The sequence below is a fragment of the Gallus gallus genome, chromosome 1 (genome assembly GCF_016699485.2).
Source record: "Gallus gallus isolate bGalGal1 chromosome 1, bGalGal1.mat.broiler.GRCg7b, whole genome shotgun sequence".
NCBI lineage: Eukaryota > Metazoa > Chordata > Aves > Galliformes > Phasianidae > Gallus > Gallus gallus.
This window is the reverse complement of record NC_052532.1, coordinates 50,667,507-50,692,568: the sequence shown is the minus strand read 5'-3', so window position 1 is coordinate 50,692,568 and position 25,062 is coordinate 50,667,507. Positions and strand designations below refer to the sequence as shown.

Here is a 25,062-nt window from a genome sequence, read left to right as displayed (position 1 = left end):
TAGGGATGATTTTGGGGCACTCACTGGTACCTGCCTCCAGCCAGAGCCAGAGCTGTGAGGCTGTCTGACATCGATATCTCCTCTCTGCAGTGTTATCAGGGCCTTATCAACACACGCAGCTGGCGCCGATTACAATGAAATTGGTTTTGAGGCTGTTTTCTTTCCAATTCCCCATCTGGACATGCTGTATCACTCACAGGGGCCAGGGAAATTGATACGACCCTAGTGGATATGTTCGCTCCACAGTGCTTTAACTCAAAAATCTCCACAGGCCCTCGGGGGAAGAAGCTGCTGGCACCCTGCAGGTGGCATTGGGAGCTCAGGCAGGAGGGGGTGGATGGGACAAAGGCCAGTGAGATGATGACGTGGTGGCAGAGCAGCCAGCCTGAGCACACACGTGGGTTTTCCGCCTATGGGGTTGGCTGTCATACTCAGAAATATAATAGAATAAGGGCACCCAGTGACATCAGGACTCGCAGTGCTTTGCCGCTCATGGTGAGTTGATGGTTGCACTGATGGGTTGGTGGTTGGATTAATGGGTTGATGGTGGAACTGTTGGGTTGGTGGTTGGATTCATGGGGTGATGACAGTTGGACTGACGGGGTGGTGGTTGGACTAGATGACCTTAGTGGTCTTTCCAGGCTTAATGATTGTATGACTCTATGATCTGTGACTTTTATGAAACCCCACTGCTGTCTTTAACATCGTCAATAGGAAAAGAATACTAAACCGAGCCAAAACAAAACAAAACGAATGCATTTCAGCAAACAGCCCAGGGAATAGGGCTGCCCTCAGTGAGAGCAAACAATCCTTATCTGGCAGAATTTTATGTTACTTCACAGCAGAGTTAAGCGGCATTTGTTTGTTTCCCCGGTGCACGAGGCATTGTTTCTGGGTGGGTCCTGCTAGTGCTGGTCCCTGAGCATTCTATCAGGGGTTTGTTCATCTCGTTTTCTTGCTGTACCCTGATTACTAGCAATGGTGGTTGCCAGCGACAGTTGTTTTTTTCAGATCTGAGGCCTCGGAACACTGGAGGAAGAGAGAAATACCCTTGTCCTACCCCACTTTCTTGGTGACCAGCAGTAGAAATGTCACTTTGTTGTTTTCCACCCTGCCACCAGCAGTTCAATACAAATAAGGGCATCAGATTTCAGGAGTGCCCCGCTCAAAGGAGCACTTTGTTTGCAGTCGGACTGGAAAGGGCGTTATAGGGGCTGGAATCCCAAAGGGCGAAATGAGGCGACCTCTCTGAGACATTACGCAGTGAAAATTGGGTCATGAGTAGGGCCCTGTGGGTCAGTGGGAAGGAGTTAACCGAATATCAGGCTCTTTGCATGTGTGGAGCCCAAGAGCCAGCCTTATCAGCAATAGCCACATGGTGGAAAATGCTTGTGTAACAGCGGCGGGGAGGAAAGTGCTCACAATTCCTCTTTGCAAGGTGATGGGCACTAGGCGTTGTTGTAAAAGGCGAACCCTAGAAGTGAAGAAACAGGCCTCATCCCCTTGCCTAAGGGGAAGAAACCAGGGCCATCTAAACCAGGTAAAGGCTTGGCTTGAAAGCTTTGCACCTGGCGAGTTTGTAGCATGGGGCTGGGGGAGGCAGAAATGTTTGTGGGGCTGAACGCATTGCCAAGGAGCATGGACCGCTGTCAGTGTTGGGTAGCCAATGAGCTGAGCCAGGGTTGGCAGCACTTCATCTTGCTCATCTCATCAGAATTCATTTGCATACAGAGGTTTAGGTTTTAGACCATTTAAGGTGAACTCATTGCAGCATGGTAATTGCCTTCTTCCCCCAGGAGCCATCCTTTGGGGTTAGGGAAAAGAAGTTGCTTTGTGAGTGTGGTACAAGCATTCCCTGTCCTATTCATGACCACCCTCACTGCACCCCAGGATGTCCCAACTCTCTTCCCAGCCCTGAGCATCATGACTAGGGCTCAGCCCCTCACTCCCCAGTGGAGCATCCTCTGCTTTCCCTTCCACTTCCCACTTACAGGCGAGTGCATCCCAGTGGCGGTGTGGGAAGATCTGCGTTCACTGCAGCATGGTTGGAGCTGGCTGGTGGATTCACACCGTGCCGTGGGCAGCTGATAGACAGGCAGATAGACAATGTGATGGGGAGAGCTTCATTTCTGCAAGAAACGCGGCTAAAAATGACTCCTCATCCCAAGGCAGCTTGTCCAGCATGTCTCAGACTGAAGTATGCAAAGCAGAGAGAAAACACTACAGAACAGCAATGGTTGGGATGCTAATTTGGGAGCCACAGTCAAATTTCACCCCTACCACAGACTCTCAGTTTGGCCTCCAGCAAATCACATAATTCTTCTAATCCTCAGATGCTTTTATGTAAAATAGAGCTAAAGGTTTGGGGGTTTTACCTTTGGGAGAGGGTACGGTGGCTACGTAAATTAAAAACCAGGAGGCGTTTGGATGCTGCAGCTGAGCCTCAGTCTGCTGCCATCAAAGCACAAGAGACCATGAAAAAATAATAAAGGAAAAAACAAAGATTTTTCTGCTCTCCGGGTCCACAACCCCAGAGCTGCAGGGCTTTGGAAGCAAGGTCCCACTTGGGAGCAGGGTACCAGCATTGTTCTCTTCCCAGCAGAGCCGGCCTCCCCTTCTGTGATGGGTGTTTGCTGGCTGTGGGAAATGAATGGGAGATTGCTGCCCATCCCTAATGGGATTTGTACTCCCAGAGCTGAAATCACCCCCACAGGCAAAACTAGCACCATCCCTTGCCATCACTCAAAGCTGTCATGGATCCGATGGAAATCCAGCTGAGGGCTCCATCCAAGTCCAGCTCTTTGTTGGGCTGTCCTGGGGAGCATCCTGAGATGTCATCCCCAGCCTGGAGATGGAGATGTTGTCATCTCGGTGTGCTCTCACCGATGTGCTGTTCCTCAAGGACTCGGTTGGTGTGGTATTGTGTTCTGCCACAAAATCACCTCTCTTCTATGGCAAGAACTTCACTTATTGCACCATTTCTTTCCTCCTCCAGCCTCATTCCTCTCTCTCAGTACTTCTGCAGAGCTACTGAGTCATACAGAACCCGGCTCATCCCCAGGTGCCTTCAGTCATCCTCCAGCTGAGTTCGTAGAGGGAAAATTTGTCCTTCACTTGTGCTCTTTGCCTCCGGGACCACCTCAGCCTTGGCCTTAACACTGGGACAGCCCTTTTGGCAAGGAAGACCTTGGTGCTGGCTGAGCAGTTTGGGCCTCTTCTTCCTCATGCCCTTCCACTGCTGTTATCCATACGGATGCTGAGTGTTGAGCCCTGTAGATGAGGAACCTCTTGGGTTGCCTTAGTACTGGTTGCCATCGGATGCCTCTTTCTGTTAAGTGTTAAGAGAAGGTGGAATGGTCTTATTGGAAGAGCAATGCTGCAGTGGCACAGCTGCCCAGGGAGGTGGTGGGGTCACCGTCCCTGAAGGTGTTCCAGAGCCGTGTGGATGTGGCACTGAGGACGTGGTCAGTGGGCACGGTGGGGATGGGCTGGCGGTTGGACCGGGTGACCAGCCCTGCCTGTAGCAGGTGTGTTGGGACTAGATGATCTTTAAGGTCCCTTCCAACACAAGCCATTCTATGATTCAGTGATCTTGGAGGTCTTCTCCAACCTTGGCGATCCCATGATTCTCTGACCTCTTGTGTATCCTCGTTGGCGGGTTGGAGGGGCATTGGCACCAATACTTTGTTTTGAATACGCTGTTATTCTAAATTCCCAGCAACTCACGAGGAAGGGTGTTCTCTACTGCTGCTTCCTTTTGACCTCTGTAGTTTTCGGTTCCAAGGGGTGCGACCCCACGCCCATGTTTCGCTGTATTCGCAGCCAGGTTTGTTTGAGCTCCGCCTGGCTTTGCTTCCCTCTCCCCAAACCGGCCTTGAATGAGGAAGAACGCAGGGAAAAGTTGAACTGAGCAAAGGCAGATTTTGTGGTCGGGGCGCGGGATGGAGAGTCAGCAGACGCAAAGCTCTATTTCTGGCACCGCAGCCAAACTTCTTGCACGTCGCCGGGCGCATCTCCCCACACCGGCGGCGCAGGGATGCTGCGGGGGGGGGAGCGGGGCACCGCAGGGTCGCCCCGCTGCCCTCCCACACCCCATCGGCGGAGCTCAGCGCTGCTTTGTGCGGGAGGCGGGGGGCGGCGGGCGGCGGCAACCCGGGGGGGGGGGGGGGGCGGGCGCGCCGGGGGAGGAGACAGGCTGGGAGGGCGGCACAAAAGGGGCTGCCGCAGCTCTGCCCGCTGCTGCCGGCGGGGATCGGCTCCGCATCCCTTTGCCCGCGGCCGTTCCAGCGGGAGGAGAAGGAGGCGGAGGGCTGAAGAGGAGGAGGAGGAAGGCGGCGGGGGGCTGCGGGCTCGCCTCGCCTCGTTCCGGCGCCGAGCCATGCCGGGGGGCGGCGGGCGGGCCGGGGGCGAGCGGCAGCCTCGCCCCGCCGGGGGCCCGGCGGGCACCGCCGCTGCGCCGGGCGGGGGTGAGTGAGTGAGCGCGGGGCGGTGCGGGGAGCGGGGCGGGGGGAGCGGTGCGCGCAGCTCCCGTTGGAGTTACCCCGGGGCGGCGGGACCCCCCCTTAGTACCCCCTTCGGCCGCCACCTGCAAGTTCTGCTCGCCCTCCCGCCTCCCCCCCCCCCATCCTTTTCCCTTCTTATTTATTTATACGAGCGCGATTTTTTTTTTAATTATTATTTTTTTATTCTCCCCCTCACCTCCCTCCCAATAATCCCAGCATCCCCTGCTAGGGAGCAGCGGCGCTGGGGAGGAGGGAGGCGATGCGATGCCGCCAGCCCCCTGCCCGCAGCTGCGGGGATGGATGGCTAGATGGATGAATGGATGGATAGATGGAGGCAGCCTCCGGCCGGGGCACTGCAGCGGAGGCCCAGCTGCTGCCTGCGAGCAGGGCACGGGCTGGGGACGCGTGCCAAGGCTGCAGCGAGCGAGAAGGAGTAACAGGAGTGCGTGCGTGGGAGGGCAAACACACACACACATACAAATACATGTGTGCCATCGGCGTCAAACCTCCCCCCCCGCTCCGGCTCCGCGTCAGACTGAGCCCCCCCCGGCTGAGCGGTGGCTGCGGGGGGATGTGGGCACCCACGTTGTTTGTGAGATGGGAATCGCTGCGTGTTCCCGCTGGGGTGGCACGGGCTGGCGCAGCCCTGTCCTTGTGAGTTTTGCTCTCTGGCTGAGCGTGACAAGGGTGATGGGGAGTGTGCGTCTGCTGCGGCTCTGGGCTTGCTCAGGGAGGGAGCGTGGAATGGGAGGGAGAGGCGCTCGGTGCCTCGGTCTACGGGCTGCAGTTCTGGGAGCCCTGCCTGATTGCAGCGCTGCCGCTGGGGTCCGTTGTGTCCCCTCCATCCTAGGGGCCCCTGCGTGGGCGCCGAGCACCTCTCCTCCCCGTAACAACCCCCCATTTACCTCTGGATTCCTCTCTTCCAGTGGGAAGTTGGAGCCCGCGATAACGCTTGAGTCACCAGGAGCCCCCAGCCCTGTGCAAACTGCATTCCAGGTCCCCACCTACTCCCATCCATCCCTCTTTGCCCACCTACTCCCGTCCCTCTTTAGCCGACCACAACAGGACATGAGTCAGCGGGGACTTCTCAGCCCCCTTCCCTAAGGGTGACCCACGGGTCTCTGCCTAGAAGTGGTGTTTGAGTCCAGCTGCAGCCTGTGACTTGTGAGTCACCGGCAAGACCCTGCTTCTGGAGCCAGCTCCTCCGGGAGAGCTGAAATCTTGTAGGATCTGCCATTGCTTGACCCTTAGACAGCAAAGAGCTTTCTCAGAGGGGAGGGAAAACCCACAGGCTCCCCACCTTCCAGCACTCCCTCAGTTACCAGAGCTCCCTGTGCACAGCTGTAGCGTCTGTGTTGTGCTTTCAGCCCAGTGGTGGTGCTGGGAATGGACCCTTTGGGCTGGGGAAGCAGGGGAGAGCCTGGTGTGCTGCTCCTGCGGAGCCCATACTAATATAACACAGCCTTTGGACAACGGCTGAGGGGATGGGGGATGGGACCTGAAAGTCCTCCAAAGGTTTACAGCCCCTCTGTGCCCTCGGGTGATCTTGCAGCGATGGTAAGAAATGCACTGCAAGGTACAGCATTCCCTCCACGTGAGGGAGGCCAGTACCTGCACGGCTTGTTTATCAATGTCCTAGATACAGCAGTTATCTCCTGATGGGAGGGGTTCTGGTAGCTGGAGGTGAGCTCTCGCCTGGTTCCCAGTGCTGTGGCCCCACTGCTGGCTGCTGTGCCCACCTATGGTATGAGGCACTGCTGGAGCTCATCTGCACCAGAGGTACGTAGGGCATCAGCATCCCTCCGTCCACTTATTGGTAAAGTTGGAAGAAGTGGGATCTACCTGTGTGGCACATGGGGATCACCCTGGCAAGCTGGTCAGGAAGAGGAGGTAGAAGCCAAGGGGTGCACCTGCACTGCGGGAGCTGCCCACAGCTGTAACTGTGGGTATATCCTCATATCCTCCAGGGGATGGGGTCAGCTGGGCTGTGGGGGCTGCTCAACGTATAGGCTGCAATCACAGCTGCCCTCAGGGTCTGTAGGTATGGAGTTGGTGTTTGTGCTTCTCCTCTGTGTTGTTTATCCTCCTCTCCTCATTCCCACGCACACCGGGTGATGCACGGTGTGATTCTGTGGCCAGCTCGGTGTCACATCACATCGTGTCCTTATGGGGTGATTGTGTGAGGCTCAGCTGAGTGTGCATGCGATGACGTCCTGCTGGGGATGTTTACATGAGCATGGCCCCTTCTATGGGGCTTATGGCCACGGTGAGCTTGGTGTCTGTGCACGGCCATGAGTATAGGCATCGGGAGCTGCTCAGGACAGTGCATGGGGATACTGAGTGTGTGTGAAGGACACCTCAGTTCCAATGAGTTTCCCTCTGTGACCCTCCCTTGCTTGGACCTGTCAGCAGGCAGAGAGAAACTCAGTCTCGTGGCAGGGCTTATAGCTGAGTTCTCAGCGTGCTGTGCCTGAGCTTCCTCCTGTCCACCAAATAGCATCCTCAAGGTGCACCTGCCATCCAAAATTGGTGTTTTTCTTTTCTTTTTATTTTTTAACCTTCCTCACGCACTGGATTGTAAAAGTAGAGGAAAGCGGCCGGGAAACGTGGTAATGGATGGATGGGGCACACTGGGCCAGCGCTCATTCCTACAGGCTGGCGAGGTTTGAGGTGGGGTTACTGGCTCTAAAATGGGCCCTTTGTACATTGTTGGAGTCTGTGACCCAATCAGTGGGATGTGGCTGGAGGAGGTGGTGCTAACGAAGACTGGCACAGCTGACAGCAGCCAGCAGGGAAGGCGGGGAGGGGGGGCACGGGCTGGTACAGTGTGAAGTGCCTGGAAGGGCTAGTTCAAGCTATCAGCCCTGCCTGTAGAGAATCATGCCGTCGTGGAGGTTGATAAAGACCTCTGTGATCATCTAATCCAACCATCGACCCACTGTGACCGTGCATGGTGGGGCTGCGGGGTCAGGAGTGGGGTGCTCAGGCAGTTTGGGGAGCGTGATGCTGGCCCTGGGGTGTGCCCCATGGCTGAGCTGCGGGCTGCCCATAACTTCCACGCTGCCCTACTCACCGTGGCTATCGCTTCCCTCTCCATCTGCTGCCCCATCCCAGTAGCACCCCGTCATTGTCCCCCGGTGTGCCAACCCTTGCAGGCTGGGCCGGGGTTGGTGAGCAGAATCACTCTGCCATCCACTCCTTTGGGTCTTTCTGTCTGGGGGTGTTGCTCTGCGTGTGCTTTGCATGATAGCAGCACCGCAGCGAGCGGGGCTCGAGGCACACCGAGAGACCGATGCAAATCGGTGCTGCTGCGGAATGCCTTCAGCAGCTGCTGCCTAACGCAGGGAGCTGCTCCGCTGACTTTATCTGCGTTAGTATCCCCTGTTTTGGCTCTCAGATAGCGGAGCCCAGCAGACAGCAGCGTGGCACCGAAGGGAGCACCGCTCCCTGATGCAGAGCCCTTTAAGGAAGAAGAGGAAGGTAAGCTGCAGCCCTGTGATTTTTTTTCAGTTGAGGCTGAAGAGAGGGCAATGGCAGTGCTTTCAGTTCCTCCTCTGCAAGCGGATGCTTCTGGCTGGGCACTGGGGAGGAGGAGGAGGAGGAGGATAGAGCTCCCTGCAGACAAAGCACATTGGGCACAGTCACAGCACAGAGCCTGCAGGAACTAGAAGAGGTAGGGGCTGCGGGTGAGCCCTGTGCCCGTGCAGCGTGGGGCAGGCGAAAGCGGGCGGGTTGGGTGAGCAGTGCGCTGGGGTGATCAGTATGAGCTGCTTCCTCTTTGAACGCACGCTGTTCCTCTACGCCTGCCCCACAGCCCCTCTCCCTGTGCCTCGCTGCCTACGCAGCCTGGGAGGATGGCGGGTCCTGCTTCCCTCCTAGGGCTGTGCAAGATCTCTGGAGAAGAGGTGGCCCAGAGAAATGGCTTTTTCCCTACTGGGTGTCCCCAGATACCTCCTGTCGTGCTGCTGTGTGATGCAAGTGGCCACTGTGTTCCTGTATATGTGCCACTGGCACTGAGCCTCCGTGGCCTCAAATTCCCCATCTCGCAGCAACTTTTGGAGCAAGGGTTGACCACACCTGCACCCAGCCTGGCCAGGGGGGGATGATGGGATTGCTTCTGCATAATTTAGCAGTCTCTTGAATTATTTATGGTGCCATTGTGCTCTGGAACAGAGTCTTCTTGCTTCCCGTGAGCGCTGGGGGGGGGGAGGAAAGGGTGTTTGTCAGGCATCCAGGTTCTATCACTGAACAGTGAGGAAGTGCTGTGGGTTTCCTTTCTGGCCCTGTTTGTCCGCATGTGTCTCAATGCAGCTGAATTGCCCTGCGGGTGCTCTTGTTGAAAACTAAAAAAATGCAGTTTCACTTTCTGCATCGTTCAAGTGTGGAGCATCTCTGTGGCATGGCCTCTCTGAGCTCAGAGCGCTGTCCTTGCAGTGAGGAGATGATGTCAGGCTGGAGATGGTGAATCTGATGCTTGGATCTGGTCCCTGAGTCAATTACAGGGTGGTGCAGTGGAGCTGGGATGGACATCGCAGGGTAATTTTGGTGCTAGGTGGATGGTTGGACTAGATGATCTTAGAGGTCTTTTCCAACCTTAATGGTTCTATGGTTCAGTTAGATTCTATTCAGATGCTTGAGACCTTTCGTTTGTTGAAAGACCACGCAGTCCTGCTGAGGCGTTTCTTAGCGGTATGTCGGATTCTGCAAGGTGTTCAAAATGGAACTGTGGTCCTCGCTGCCCTGCACCTTCTTCCTGTTCCCCATGGGGTGTTGAGATATGAGATTTTAGTGCCTTCCTCTTCTCCTTTCCTTCTGGCATGGCTGTGCGGGCAGCCAACTTCTCAGAAACAATTCAAAATAAATGTTTATGTCGCCGAATACATGAAAGGGGAGAGGAACTTGCTCTGTGATCAAGAGGTTGCAGCATTAGCTGCCCTGTGTTGTACTGTTGAACTGGAGGGCTCAGCTCTCCTGTTTTTATCTGTGTGGTGTAAGCTTGTGGCTTTTTGCGTTGGGGAGGGGCAGGCCAGATAACCACCAGAGATCCTTGCAACGAACTTTGTGGTTCCACCTGGGTCTCAGCCTGAGACAAACCCTTGATTTCTTCCTCATCCTTCCCTGAGATGTAAGGCAGTCTTGGTGAAGAAATTACAGAATCATTAAGGTAGGAAGAGACCTCTAAAGTCACCCAGTCCAACCACCAGCCCATCCCCACCATGCCCACCGACCACGTCCTCAGTGCCACATCCACACGGCTCTGGAGCACCTCCAGGGACGGTGACTGCACCACCTCCCTGTGCAGCCTGTGCCGCTGCAGCACCGCTCTTATGGAGGAGAAAATTTTCCCCAGTATCCAACCTGAATCTCCCCCAGCACAACATGTGGCCATTCTCTCTCACCCTATCACTGTTACCTGGGAGAAGAGCCTGACCCTCACCTCATCACAGCCTCCTTTCAAGTCACTGTAGAGAGTGATGAGGTCTCCCCGAGCTCCTCTTCTCCAGCCTGAACAACCTCAGTTCCTTCAGCTGCTCCCCATCAGAGCTGTGCTCCAGACCCCTCACAGCTCCACTGCCCTTCTCTGGACACACTCCAGAGCCTCCATGTTTTTCTGGTAGTGAGGGGCCCAGAACTGAACACAGCACTTGAGGTGCAGCCTTACAGTGCCGAAGAGTGGAAAGAGAAGTGTTACAGCAGCCCATGTGATGTCTGCTATGGCGTTTGTCTTCACTGATGACAACAAGCTCTCTTCCTCCAAAGACCTGCTCCATAGTCCTCTCTGCTCGGCTTAATCTGAGGATCAGGATGCTGATTTGCTTTGTGAAAAGAAATGTTTGTACAGAGAAATAAACATATTGTTGAGACCCAGGCCTGCTGCAACGCCTGTAAACAAGATCCAGCCCTCTGTGGGAGGCAGAAGAGAGATTTATGTGACCCTGAGCTAAGTGCATTAGGAGGCTTTTGATTTCATTCCGGGAAACTGCCCCTCTTCGTGGTGCCATATGCCTGTTACCAGCACAGAGCCGTTACCCACGATTTGATTTGTGCGGATTTAATCCGAAGGGCTGCCGTGCTGCAGTCAGAAGGATTACACGGGCAGGGGGTTGTCTCTGCGTGCCCGAGCCTGAGGTGCTCTGCAGAGCCCCGTGCCCTTTGTCCAGCCTGGAGGTGGGTGTCTGGGCTGATCTGCTCCTGCCTTGGGGCAAGGCATTGAAGATCTCTCCGCCTATCAGCGTTCTCCTCCTGAAAATAATAACAAAGTGAAGTGGCAGCGGGGGATCCGGGCGGCACTGTGTGGAGGTCTTGCCTAAGTCTTGAAAGAGGAAATGAGGAACAAAGGCAGAAGAGACAAATAAATAAGGGTCTGTTCTTGGTCCAAGGAAAATTCCCAGGGGTTCTTGTAGCATTCTTGGGAAGATGCAACACTCTCGGGGCTGGAGCTGGTTTTTGAGAAGCAGAAGGGGGAAGAAGAGGGGGGGAATGTGGTGTGGGAGGGAATTGGGGGTGGGAAGTAGAGGAGGAGGGGGAGACACCCAGAGAAAGCTCTCAGCGTGGAGTCAGGTTTCTCTGGCTGCTCCCGCTGAAGAGGGGTTAATGCTTTCTGCATGGGGTTGGCTGGTCACCAGGCATTCAGAGAAGAGGGGGATCTGGGGGCTGCCAAGTGGGGGACCCCTGTGGCCTGAAGGGAGGGGAAGGAAGGGGCTGGGAACGCTCTTCCAAAGAGTAATAGATCAGCTACTGTGGGAAAGTGAGCGCCCTGCCAAACCCCAAGTGGTTGGTGATGGATGGAGGAGGAAGGAAGGCGGGGATGGAGGGCCGGTTCTTCCCTGTGGCCGCTAGGATCCTGCTGCTGCTCCGTGTCCTCTTGTTATTTATTGCCTTTCTGGGGGCTTAATGAGTCACCCTCTCCATCTGATTTGGAGAGCTTTTATTCTGGGGGCGCACAAACAACTGCCACCCACCTCACAAATAACCAAAGGCAACGTGGCTTATTCCTGCCTTTGTGGGCCTGTGCACTAAGCCCGTCACCGTGGCGTCAGGTGCTTGCATGATCTGATGCACAACTGCCACATGCCCTCAGCTCCGGGTTCAATCTTGGTTGCTCATTTTGGTGCTATTCTCAGGATTCTGGACTGGCTCAGCATATGTGGACTGCCTGCCAGGGTCTGCTTTGAAAGCGCTCTGTCTTCCAGATCTGTCCTTGAGATGTTCTTCTTCCCTGATGCTTCCAGAAACTGGCTAGCTCACAGCAGTTGACTGGGAGCCTCACTGGAGTCTTGGTGAGATGAACCCTGCTCAAGAAGTGGCCTGTCCCTTTGAGCGTCTGGGGATGCAACTACATGATGCAATGGCTTCGGTGAGAGGTGAATAGCTGTCATCCAGGAAGTTTCTGCTGTCAGCCGCTTATTCTCATCCTTAGGCACTTCTCTTGAAGTTTATTTTTAACTCAGATTGGCTGCTGATTTGGATTTCCAATGTGAACTTTCATTCTGACAGCCTAGGGGTGGTGAGCCGTGAAGGTGGTGAGTGAGGAGTGAGAACCTATGAAACCACCTCCGTGCTTCCATAATGCACCGCTTGGTCTTTGAAAACATAGATTTTTATCCTCCAAGTGGCCATGTCCTGTCCCTGTCTGCAATACATCGAGACTAGCTGAGAATTCTCACATACTTCTTTGATTATCCCATGGCCTCCCTCAGGACAGAAGTTGCTTTTGTGTAGTCTCGTTCCTGTTTCCTTTTGGATTCGTGATGGAGCATTCCTTCCCTGTAAGAAACCAGTCAGAAAGCAATGGAACTGGAAGACTCCATTTTGTGTTCCCATAACCACTGCACATGTGAAGCAGAGAGCAGCAGCGCTGTGTTTGGCTGGGAGAAAGGCTTTACATCCTTGGGTGTTTGTGTATGTATGTGAGCACGTGTCCCAGGACCCAATTTTGTGGCCAAGTGGAGATGCAGCCTGCAGAGTCATCACAGCACTCTTCAGGAAACTACATGTAGTGAGGAGGCTGAGGAAGAGTCCTTCTAGGATATCAGGTGTAAGTGAAGGAGAGAAGAGGACAAAAGTGCTATTTTCCCTTCAGTGGAAAGAATGCTTAGCCTAGTGGTGCTAAGAAATCAAAATTGTGCTTTCTGAGAGCATCTGAAGGATCAGAGCGTGCTGAGGCATTTCTAGAATCATGGAAATTCCTATGGTGGGACTGGCTTTGGTTAGAGAGAGAACATTAGTTACAAGGGAGCATAGTACAGCTGAAGGATACTGAGAAGAATATTTGTTAGATTCCCGTGGAGTTAGAAATCCAGCTTGAAGTTTTCTTTAGCATGCAGTACTATACCCTTGTGATGGCCAAGTAGTTCTTGGGTAAAATTAAATTGGTGTCTCATAGGCTGCTACTGGATTTCAGTAGAGTTTTTTAGTCGTCTTTGAGCTGATCTTCTTTTAAACCGGGGGCTGGAGAATTATATAATTATGCTGCTATTAGTATTATGGTAGTTACAGTAAGAACAATCTGTTCAAGTGAAGGGTTTTATAATGGACTCTGAAGGTGTTTAGATGTTGGTTTATTCTGGTGGCTTCTGGAAGATCAGTCTTGAGACAACACTGTCAACAAAGACCATTTTATCTCCAGGTCCAATATGCTGTGTTCTGAGAGTTGAGAGCTGTGTTGTTGCAGAGTATGTAGCTGTCAAGTTGGACTCAATGCTCCTTGTGTATCCCTTTCAACTTGGGATATTATATGATTCTATCTTGCTGCGGCTGAAAATGTGGCATCTAAAATAGCCAAGGCTTCCCACTAAAGAGCAGGGCAAGACATGTGAAAACAGTCTCAGCAATGGAAGAGCACGGGACGCGTGGAGTCCAAATGTACTGCTCCTCTTAAGGGTGAAGAGCTGGGCAGACACAATATGTAAAAAGCTCGGACCTCTACATTGCATCCATCTTAGTTTCTCCATTTTAGTTTCTTTATGTGCCAGAGTATAGCTGCTGGCTTGGAAATCTTTGGTCTCTTATAAGAGTGTACAGAGGAGGAGAGACCTTTCTTTTAAACCGCTGATACTACTGATTAACTGAGGCATTGGAAAGCCTTGTGCACAAACCCAGTGTTTGTGGTTGTCATGTATGGCATGTATTCCCCTTCAGTGGGAAGGGGAAGCAGTGCCTTGGTTTTTCAGTTGTGTTCTGAACAGCCTCACCTTGGCCTTGTATAGATTCACCCTTCAGTTTTGTTTTTTCATCCATCTTTCTTCCTGCCTTGACAACTCCCATTGGTGAGTGGATGGCAACTCTGGAAGCCAACTGCTGTGGTAACACCTGACTGAGAGCAGACGCCTTATCACAGAATCATGGAATCATAGAAAGGCTCGGGTTGGAAGAGACCTTGAGGATCATCCAGCTCCAACCCCCTGCCATGGCCAGGGCTGCCAACCAGGCACTAGGTCGGTTTGCCGAGTCTTCATCCAGACTAGCCCTGAACAAATGCTTCTGCTTGCCTCCTTGTTGAAAGGGAAAGAAGATAATTAAGACAGAGCCTGGTTCTCCCTTTGCCTGACCTTACTGGAAGGGTAACTGTGCTGATGGCTCACTCCAGCTGGCTGTGCTGGCAGTGAGTCAGTGGCACCTTGTGGTCAATTGCCTCAAAGCTGCAAAGGAAATGCATGAGGTATTGCTGCTTTGCATTAGCACTGTGGGCAGTCGCTCGTAACAAAGGTGGCGGAAGAATATTGTATTCCATCCTTGAAATGTGGATTCTACCTATGTTCAAACCACCTTGTACTTTGACCCTGACAGAAACTTCCTGCTAACATCCTTATAGCTTGCAGTCACCGATAACATCATGGCATCCTTCATGTGAGGGAAACGCTGAGCCCTACCTACCTTCTGCTACATTCATGCTTCTCTTCACTTTCCCTGCTGCTCAGCTTTGTAGGATAATCTTCTCTTCTTATCCTTAAGCAAAGCACAGCCCTGCTGTTCTTGAGCTTGTTACGTTTCTGTTGCAAACAAATAGTAGTTCTTCCTTCTGTTGCTGTTTGTGGATGAAAAGCAGTTTGAGATTTTAGTGTTTTGAGATACTGTGGCCCTGATAATGTATAATGCTCTGGGAGTAGAGGAGTGAAAGGTAGACGTAGCACTGAAGAAGTGCTAGTGCCCCAGTGGCTGAGTATCGTGCAGCCAGTGCCCTGTTGTATGGCCCTTTGCCAGTGTCCTCCAGAGGAGAACATTAGGACTGGTAAATTGCCAGCTCTTAGCTGTGCATATCTTTCTCAGGCTCCTTGAAATCAGGATATGATTTCAGGATGGTATAAATCAACCGGTCACTTGATATAATGGCAAAGTAAAACTGTAACAGGTGCCTGGGGATAACTCATATGCGTACCACTTCTAGCTTTCCTCCTGAAAGCCATTCCCTTGCATGGCAGAGACATGCGTCTTCAAGCAAGGAAATAGCAAGGTTGTCCCTTTCAAAGAGGAGCTTTCGGCTCCTCTTGCTGAGACTGAATGCTCCCAAGGCTGTTTATAACTGCATGTTCCCTAACAGGCTTTGAAAGGAGCTGGCTGTCCGTGCCCTTCCTAGCTTTTTCTTCTGCTTGCGCGTTAAAGCTTTTATTTTTCATGCTGTTGTTTTTAACCTGACAGTAACTTGATCTCTCTTCACTTTTTTTTTCCCCTCCTCACTCAAAATTGTCATAAGGGAAATCTCTCCTCTTGCTCTTTTCTGTGTTCCTAGTAACTGATGGCTGCTTTGTGCCAGAGCAGCTGGGGTTCCTTATGACAAGCTGAGATGCCTCCCTGCCCGGTACCTCCTTCCTCATTTCAGCTACACAGAAATGTTCTGGGTGGGGAAGGTGGGTAATAACGCTTTCCTCTCCTGCTGGCCTTCGTCTCCAATTAGCCACTGCTCAAAGCACATCTTTTCCTGCAGTGCTGATCAGATGATATGGGAAGGGATATGTGACGGATGGCTCTCGGCGTCTCAGCCCACCCAGGGGTGGATGAGCTCTCCACTCCCTGGCAGTGGAATCCCTGGCATGTGAGAACGGAGGTGGTTCCCAGGGAAGAGGTTTTTGAAGAGGACACAGCTTTATTCTTTGCTTCCCTCCTTTTAAGAAGGGATAAGGAGTGGATTCATGTTCCCACTCCTTCACGAAGGTAACTGAGCAGTGAAAACTGCCTCCTGGGAAATGCCGGCAGCGGAACAGCAGAGGGTACTGCAGGGCCAGCTTGCTTTGGCAGAGCTGCAGGGCAGGCTGCGATAACAGGGAGGCAATGCGGCTATGCAAGGGCTGAGGAGCTGCAGAGCTGTGTGCTATGCTGAGCCTGACGGACAGTGATGTATGCAAATGTCAAGTGAGGAAAATAAGCTCTGCTTCTTCAAACCGCGTGTCCTGCTAGGTTGACATGGCACACCAGAATCCAGAAAGTGAAGCACTTTGTTAAATGTCAGGAGCTACAACTTCTGGTAGGGAGTTTCCCATGGCGTGTGGAGCACTGCAGCTATCTGGGAAGAAGATGAAGACCTGCTGGAGGCAAATCCTTCAGCACTTGTCCTGTGTGCTGGGCCAGCGCAGAGGATGCTGGCTGCCATGCATTTGTGTCCGGTAGGAACTGGAGCCTTACTGGAGCAGGGCAGTCTTTCATCTCACCTGAGCCTTGGTGACCTGATGTCCAGAGGTAGCACCTCGGAGGAAGTACAGGACGCCCAACTGGAGAAAGTTGCACTAATGTACCAGTAAGGGATGTCTGCTAGCAGCCTCTGCTCGCTGGCTTTCCAAATTCCTTGTACTCTTCTCTTCCCCATACCTCAGGAAGGAGCAAAACTGCTGATGTAGATGGAAGAGGTGCCAGATACTCCTTCTTGATACCATGAGTGGTCCTACTGCTCCTGAAAGACAATAACAAAGACTTGAAGATAAATAAAATACCCTGGGCACAATGAGATACCCTTGGGTTTCCATAGCCTCTTGCTTTACCCCCATGAAGAACACCTGAGGAAGAGCAAGATGGTCCTTTACAGCTTCAGAGAAGGGAACAGCACCAGGCTCTCCATCGCTGGATCAACACGGAGGTAGCCTCTCGTGAGCTAGGCCATGGCTGTGGTGGGTCCCTCCACTGTGCCGTGTCAAAATATATTGAAAGCAAATCCTGTAACTCTTCCATTGGCTTCAGGCTTATGGTCTCTGTTTTTATGGTGAAATAACCCCATCAACAAGGAAGTCCTTGTGCCACAGCCACAATACAGGGGGTGGCACTGGCAAACGTCCTAAAAATGTCACTAAAAAGGCAACAGTGAAGCTTCTAGAAATGCTTGCTGCTGACCTGTAAGGTATGAACATGGACAACCCTGCTATCAAAGTCCATGTTGGAGCCCTCGGTGGGCGGCCAGATATGTTTTCCTTTGAGTGGTTGCCATCTGTCTAAATTTATGGCTTTTCCCTTCAACATTAAGTTCTCCCCAAGTTAATCAGTAAACGTGCACTGTTGTATTTCACTCGTTCCCCTTGGGTGGTCTGGGTGCTTCTCCGCTCTGCTCCCATCCAGGATGCACGTGGACAGTGGGGAATGCCAGGCTGGGAAAGGGGAGCACCCTGGCATGAGGCTGAGGGCTTGGGCTGCCTCTGAGTGCTACATGGCGGTTATAAGCAATGGCACGGGATGTGGGCATACCTGTCGTGGGGACCTTTGGCCGAGGGAGGAGACACTGAAGCACGTATGCGGGTGCCATACCATGGTGAGGAGCTGCCACTGAGGAGCATACGTGTCAGGAGCGAGCTGGTGGGTTTCCTGGCATGGAGGGTTTTACACTTTGGGGGGGGAGAGCCTCCACCTTGCCAAGGGTGTTTAGGTCACCTTGTTCCCTTGCCTGTTTGCCTCAACCTTCCCTAAGCAGTAGCACACAGCTGCCTTTTCTTGTTCTGCCTGGTGAAGTGTTGGGTGAGGTTGGGTTTTTTTTTTCTTCCTTTTTATTTTTTTCCCTTCTTCCTTTTTCTGGACTGTAGTCTTCAATCACTTATCTGCCTGACAGCAGCTCTGCGCTCCCAGCACGGACTGGCGAACGGGAGGTGGTAAAGGGAGAGGATGAAGTCTGTATTTTTTTTATCGTTCCGAGGAAAGGGCTGAGCACTGCTGGCTCCTTGCTGGCCTGATGTGGATCCATCATGACAGCACTGTATTGCCAGCAGAGACAGCTATGCAGTTTTTATAGCCACCTTCATCCAGATGCAAAAAAATAAAAAAAATAAAAAACCCTCAGCATCTGGTCCACAGGAGATAAAAAGCAATGGGAGACAGCTGGAAACGTAGTGGGCACAGAGGGATAGGAGGAGAATAAAAGCGAAAATCTTTACACTTTTTCCCTGTTTCCCATACGAACTTGGCTAGCATTTCTTAGGAACAAGGGGTTTTGAAGGTGTGTGTTGTGAGTAAACACTGGAAAGATTAGAGAAGCGTAGGTGTTTTCCTGGTCCTGGCAGCCTGGCTGCGAGCTCAGTCCCTTCAGACTGCCTTTCTTATGCTGGCTGGGTTTCAGCTGCGTACCCTCTACTCCCTCTCATCCGTCTTGCTCTCCTGCTCTCTCTTCATCTTCCCTGACTCAAGGCCTGTGTTTATTTGTTCCCATCAGTGAGTGGGGACAAATGTGCTAAGCGCAGTGCCTCACTAGATAGTGAACTCCTCTTGTTGCAGGTTTCTCATCTTTCTACCCCATTGCCAGCACCTTTCCTCTCTTTGTGAGACTATTAAGATTGTAACTGCTCTAGAGGAGGTTCACTTTGGTGTAACCCATCCAAAGCAAAAGGCCCACTAAAAATGTCAGGGGGTGGAGGATTTGGTTTGGGTTCAAGTCTTGACAGATGCATGCTGAGTTTGGACCTGCTTTGTGGCATCCCCAGCCTATTTTCCTACCACTGGCGAGCTTTTTTGCACCCTGGTAATTCCCGAACGTGACTTTCCTTTTCATGACTTTTCCACAGGATGAAGATGAGACGCCATAAGCTCTTTCTGACTCTCTGCATGGCTGGTCTCTGCCTCATCTCCTTCTTGCACTTCCTGAAGGCCCTTTCCTATGTCACCTTCCCCCGGGACTTGGCTTCACTTAGCCCCAACCTCGTCTCCAGCTTCTTCTGGAACAATGCCCCCGTCACGCCACAGGTTAGCCCTGAGCCGGGGGGCGCAGAGTTCCTCCGCACACCCCTGTACTCCCACTCTCCCTTGCTCCAGCCCCTGCCACCCAGCAGAGCCAGCGAAGAGCTGCACAAAGTCGAGTTTGTGCTGCCGGAAGACACGACGGAGTATTTTGTCCGAACCAAAGCCGGTGGTGTCTGCTTTAAACCAGGTACCAAGGTGTTGGAGAAGCCACCAGCGGGAGGGCGGCCGGAGGAGCGTGTGGATGGTGTGGCCTCGGGGCGGCCCGCTCGCAAGCCGCTGAGCGCCGGTGGGACCAAGCGGCGCAAGTGGGTGGAGTGTGTATGCTTGCCGGGCTGGCACGGCCCCAGCTGCGGTGTTCCCACTGTGGTCCAGTACTCCAACCTGCCCACCAAGGACCGCCTCGTGCCACGGGAGATTCCCCGGCGGGTCATCAACGCTATCAACATCAACCATGAGTTTGACCTGCTGGATGTCCGCTTCCACGAGCTGGGAGATGTGGTGGACGTCTTTGTGGTGTGCGAGTCAAACTTCACGGCCTACGGAGAGCCACGGCCCCTCAAGTTCCGTGAGATGCTCCTCAATGGCTCCTATGAGTACATCCGCCACAAAGTGCTCTATGTCTTCCTGGACCACTTCCCTGCTGGTGGGCGCCAGGATGGCTGGATCGCTGACGATTACCTGCGCACCTTCCTCACCCGAGATGGTGTCTCTCGCCTCCGCAACCTGCGCCCGGATGACGTCTTCATCATCGATGATGCTGATGAGATCCCAGCTCGTGACGGCGTGCTCTTCCTCAAGCTCTATGATGGCTGGACGGAACCCTTCGCCTTTCACATGCGCAAGTCTCTCTATGGCTTCTTCTGGAAGCAACCGGGCACCTTGGAGGTGGTCTCAGGCTGCACTATGGGGATGCTCCAGGCTGTCTATGCTACCGATGGCATCCGTCTGCGGCGCCGTGAATACTACACCATGCCTGGCTTCCGGCAGTACGAGAACAGCACGGGACACATCCTGGTGCAGTGGTCGCTGGGCAGCCCCCTCCACTTTGCTGGCTGGCACTGCTCCTGGTGTTTCACCCCAGAGGGGATCTACTTCAAACTGGTGTCGGCCCAGAATGGGGACTTTCCCCGTTGGGGTGACTACGAGGATAAACGAGACCTCAATTATATCCGGGAGCTGATCCGGACTGGTGGCTGGTTCGATGGTACGACGCAGGAATATCCCCCTGCTGACCCCAAGGAGCACATGTATGCTCCCAAGTATCTGCTCAAGAACTACCAGCAGTTCCACTACTTGCTGGAGAACCCGTACCGAAAAGCGGAGGGTGCTGGTTGAGACCACTGGGTCTCACGTGGGAAATCAGAACTTCGTGACAAAGGGAAAGAGTCGAGTGTTTGTCTGTTCCTTTCTTTTTTGTTTTCTTTGATTCCAGGTGGGCTGTGCCATTTCTCCATGGTCTCCATCCTCCCTCCCTTCTCTTCGTCCCAGGGTGATGCCTGGGGACAAATTCCTCAGACAAATGAAGGGAGACCTGGGCAGGAGGAGGGGAGAGGTGTGGGACCTATGGCGGTAGTATAAAGACCTCCCTGCGTCTCCTGGACCTTTCTGCTGGCTGGAGAGAATTGCTGCATCCAGCTGGTGGGTTTTCCTCCTGGGGGGGCTGGGACGGTCCCCTGAGGAGAGAGGGCAGCTGTTCCCATCCACCTTCATCTGTTGTGGGTCGGAGCAAGCACAGATGTGAGCCTGAGCTGTTCATTGAGCGTGTGAGTCAGCAGGCACAAAGCGATGCAAGGGGTCACGTGTGCAGATGTGTGTCACAGGCATTTTTTGGATGAGTGAATGTGCAAAAGCGTCTCAGTATGCATTTTTTTTTTTTTAATACCTCTCTGTTCAAAGTATTTTGGGGAAGGCAAATCCTTTGCTTCCAGGTTGTTCTCCCTTACACGCTGCCTCCTCCCACAAATTTAGTATATCTGTCCGGGGCTGTCTCTTGGCCTGATGCTCTACCAGACCTGAAGCAGGCAGGTGGGAAGCAGGGAAGCAAGCAGATTTTTTTCATTATTGTTCTTTTTTTCTTTCTGTTTACTCCCTTTTCACCCTGCCCCCACAATGCTGCACTGGCTTGCTCCACAGGAGCTGAAGCTTCTTCCCTGCAGCATGTACTTTGTTTGGGTCTGGGATAAGCTGCAGGGGACTAAATCAGATGGTGGGAGTATATGTTTACAAGTGCATGGTTTCCTATGTGCATGAGTGCTAACATGCATGGTTTTGATATGCACGTGGGTGTTTGTTACTGGTGTTGGGAGGGGAGGGGTCAAAGTTGGTCTTGGGTGGTGTGCGTGTTTTCAGGAGATGGTGGGGTCCATAATCTGTGATCTGTACTGTCACGGATGACATTTCGGGGAGAGCATCAGCTCCACATAGCAGGGTGTGCCATGTGGAGCTGTTACATGCCTCTCTGGCTGCCTTTCCACCCCTGTGGGCTGTGCCTGCTGCAAGGATTCTGTTTACATGTGCCGGCTATTTCTTCTTGCCATGGGGAAAATGAGAGGAGAAGGGCAAAGCTCTGAGTCACCAATGGGTGTTGTGGGGAAACACAAGGCATGCCAAGGCACAGGACCCATTGGGAGCTTGTGAAGAGCGGGGCTGTGGGTAGACTCCCTCTGAGACCAGAAGACTTTTCTGGAACAATCATGCAATCCACAGCCTGGGCTGTGCAGATGAAGCCATGCAGTGTAGAGGAGATGTAGGATGACATTCCTTGCAGCTGGTGGGCCAGTGTCCACACAGAGTTGGCCACTGATGGGTAGCCAAGATCTAGCCTGTTGCTGTAGTGGATTGGTTCAGCTCATTGAGGAGGCAGATTGGCAGCTCCACTCTCACCACCCTTCCTTAGCAGATGGCTTGACAGGGTGCCCAGAGCCCGCGCTGTGGTGGGAAGAGGGAGAAAAACATGAACGTGCTCTGTTGGCCTTACAGAGGAAATATTAGCTCATCTTCCAAACAAATAAGTGAGGATCATGTGGAGGAGGAGAATGTTGTCATAACGAACAGTGACCATCAGGCCAGCTATGCTGGAGCAAGAGGGTTTCCATTGACCTCAACTCACTCCACCAGGGCTTCATATTCCTGTGTCATCCGGCCCATTCTCTCCACTGTGCTCCATTCCTTTCTCTGTGTCTCTCTTCTTCTATTCGCTTCTCTAGGGAAGTGAAAAGCATCAGGAAAGATAATTTGGTTCCCTAGGAAGAATGAAATTTGAACAGAAAGGTGACTGTCATTTTTCTGATCAAACTGAATTGGAGTTTGTCTTAGTTCCATCCCCCATCTCACGTGCCATAATGCCTGCTTGGAAGAACTGAGGGATCCCCTCTTTTCTTGTTGTTTGTTTGTTTGTTTGTTTGCTTGTTTTAATTGTTATTATTATTAGTTTTGGTTTTAGTATATATGCGTATGTTGCTGTTTCCCCTTGTGATGTGTCTCCCAAGAAGAGGAAAGTCCCTTTGAGGACTGAGCAGGAGAAGGCTTGGTGGGTGGGATGATCTCCACTCAAAGAGAAGCTGTAGCTGTGCCAAACTCAGTCTTGTTGATGCAAGAGGGGATCTTGCCATGGTCACAGGGAGGTCTTAGGCAGGAGGAGACTGTAGAGAAATCAGCGCTCAGCTGAGAAAGGAGAAGTCACATTTAGCAAGATTAGAGCGATAGCACTGAGACTGCTGCATGAGAGCTTTCCCCAGGGACAGCCAGAGGAGAGCCCAGTGTATTAACACAAGGGATTTGGTAGCAGTAATGTGAAAAATAAAAAGGGAAGAAGCTATTCCTCATTTTTAATCTAGGACCTATATTCAGGCATTGCCTTACCTTAGTGACAGCAACATAAGCCTCAGGTCAGGCATTCCTGAAGACGAGAGAGAAGTCAGTCTTTGCATGGGTGCTTTGGGAGCAGCAGAGCCCCACAAAAAATGGGCTGAAGCACACACATGCTGAGGGTGCACCACCCATTCTGAAGTGGGAGCAGCCTCTCTGTTCCTACCAGCCCTTCCCATACATAGGCTCCTGCGGGGATTTTTAGTGCATTGCAAGTTGTGTTTTCATCACTGGGGTATGGTTTTTTGTCTCAGGAGATTCAGATAAACCCTAACTGCAGTTATTAGCATCTCCTATTCCCAAAGTTCAGCTTGTTCCCTTCCCTCCCCTCTTCTCCACTATTTGCTTCATTGTTTCCCTCCTCTCCCTTCTGAGAAGGTCCCACTGGAACAGGCAGGAGCAGCGCTGGGGCTCTTCTGCACAGCTCTGGCCCTGTCCACCTCCTGGATGTCTCCATTTCCTTATTCTTAGGAAATCAAATTTAAAACAGGCTTCCGTTGTGGATGGAGGAAGGGAGTTCACAGCTGAAATGCATTTTTTTTTTCTTTTTCTTTCTCAAGAATCATCCAGTGTTTTGATTTAAGGCCAAACCAGTTAATGTTCCTGTTGTTTCTGTAAGCCCTGTGTTTATTATCCTTAGGGAGTTGGAGTGCTTGTCATTAAAAATCTTCCATCGCCTCCCTTGAGGGATGGGGACAAGCACGATGACTTCTGCACAGTGATTTCCCAAGGTGGTGGCTTGCCCTCAGCCACCCCTATCTGAGCCAGACAGTGAGGTTTGGAAAGGGAAGAACTGAAAACCAAATCCCATTCTGCCCCGGGACTGGTTGTTGCAGTGAAGCCATGAGCCCACTGCCTTTCTGGGACCAACATTATCTGTGGTTCACCAACCTTTCCCTGCAGCTGTGTGCTTTTTCTTCCCCAGAACCTTTCCATCTTCAGATTAATTGGTGTCAGGGAAGGCTGGGTAGATGAGGCAGCACGTGGCATCCCTATACTTTGTGCACCCCTATATTTTGCCCTTCTTTCTGCCCAACTCTGCTCAACTTCCTTTGTACCCATGCGTGGCTTTGGGGTGGGGAGCTTCTCTCCCTCCTTCCTCCCAGGTGAAGGAGAGGATGTGGGCTAATGCCTCTGCCCCTCCAGGGGAACAAAGGCAGTGAGGTGGTACAGTACTCAGCAAGAGATGGGTTGGGGTTTTGCCTGCATGAAGGACAACACGCTCAACAGTCTGCTCTCACTATTGCTTTCTCTGATCCCTGTGTCCTGCTGAGGTGTTTGCTGTTGTGCAGCCTGTTCTTTGTGCCTCTGTGCTGGATAGAGGAAGGGGACCTTGTGGCCTCCAGGTAACTTACGAGTCAGGGTGGGGGCAGTGTCAGTGCAGAACGGGTATTCGTTCCCCTGGTGCCTCTTGGCGTGTCCTTGTGGGGTGGCAGTGTCTCTTCCTGTCCCACTGTTCCTGCCAGCACTCCGTGGCTGCTATGCCTCTGCACTGTGAAGATGTGTCGGGAGTCACTCCTGGTCCTGTTAGCGAACACTGGTGGTGAAGAGGGAAGGGATGGCTCTTCCTGGCCTCACTGACCTCAAGCCTTGGTGAGAAGGGAGGGAAATATGGTAGAATGGATCTCAAATCCCTCAATTGCTGCGTCTCCCCTATCCACCAAAAAATCTCCTTCTGATTTCTGAGACATTGGACGAATCTGCTCTTATTGAAAAAGAGGGGGAGCTGGAAATATCAGGAGTGGCTTGAATCCAGCACCAAGGAGAGCTGTTTCTGATGCGATATACCGACATCTAAAGCATTGGGGACTACGGATAATGGCTTAAAAAGGGATCTGAAATGCTCTGAAACTAAGAATCAAAGCCACTGTTGTTTTTTTTTCCTTCCTGTGAGGATGGTGATGCAGAATCGTCCTGGAGGAGGCCCAGCAGCACTGCTGACACTGGGTTTCACCTGGACCTGCTGGTGGTGTTGCCACTCGGGTGGCCCCAGGACACTGTATTGGCAAAAGAATGCGTGGACTTGCCAAAAACAATTTAAAAAAAAAAAAGAAAAAGAAGAAGAAAAAAGAAAAAAGAAAAAAAAAAAAAAGAATCTGCAAAGCTCCTTTCCACTCTGTAATTTATAAACAGCAAGTAATAATGAACTTTTTGTAAGGATAAATCAAATGTACATTCTGAAATCATTTTCTCTGTAAATGGTTGGATTTCATTTCACCCTTAAAGGGATGCTTAAAAGGAGGAAATAATAAAAATAATAATTAAAAAAAAAATTACAAAGTCTGAAAGGAAACCAAGGCGTGTGTGTGGCAGCTTTGATTTCTGAGCACGGGAGGTTGCTGCTTCCCACCTCAGTGGGACTGAGGTTCATAGGAGGGAGGTTGAGGGGCAGCCCCACTGCACTGAGGGATGACTCCAGTGCCCAAAGCAACCCTATTCTGTGTGTTGAGTGAGTACAAGCACATGGGGGGATGTGACTGGGGAGCACAGCATCACCACTCACAAAATGGTCACATGTCACCATGCCCTGTCCCTTCATGCCCTCACT

At 52.3% G+C, this 25,062-nt stretch overlaps 1 protein-coding gene across 10 annotated transcripts; it reads left to right on the top strand.

The window, feature by feature from the left end:
* Positions 1-188: 188 nt before the first annotated feature.
* On the top strand, positions 189-24,811 carry MGAT3 (beta-1,4-mannosyl-glycoprotein 4-beta-N-acetylglucosaminyltransferase). Of its 10 annotated transcripts, XM_046938898.1 has the most exons (4): positions 189-495; positions 1,012-1,540; positions 16,310-16,569; positions 18,473-24,811. In XM_046938898.1, the coding sequence occupies exons 3-4, from the start codon at positions 16,505-16,507 to the stop codon at positions 19,980-19,982; spliced, it is 1,575 nt and encodes a 524-aa protein (XP_046794854.1). In that variant the 5' UTR covers positions 189-495; positions 1,012-1,540; positions 16,310-16,504; the 3' UTR covers positions 19,983-24,811. The 10 variants fall into 10 exon arrangements, with proteins under 10 accessions (XP_046794854.1, XP_046794852.1, XP_015140677.1 ...); XM_046938896.1 differs by lacking the exon at positions 1,012-1,540; XM_040696614.2 differs by having other exon boundaries at positions 371-1,540.
* Positions 24,812-25,062: the final 251 nt, after the last annotated feature.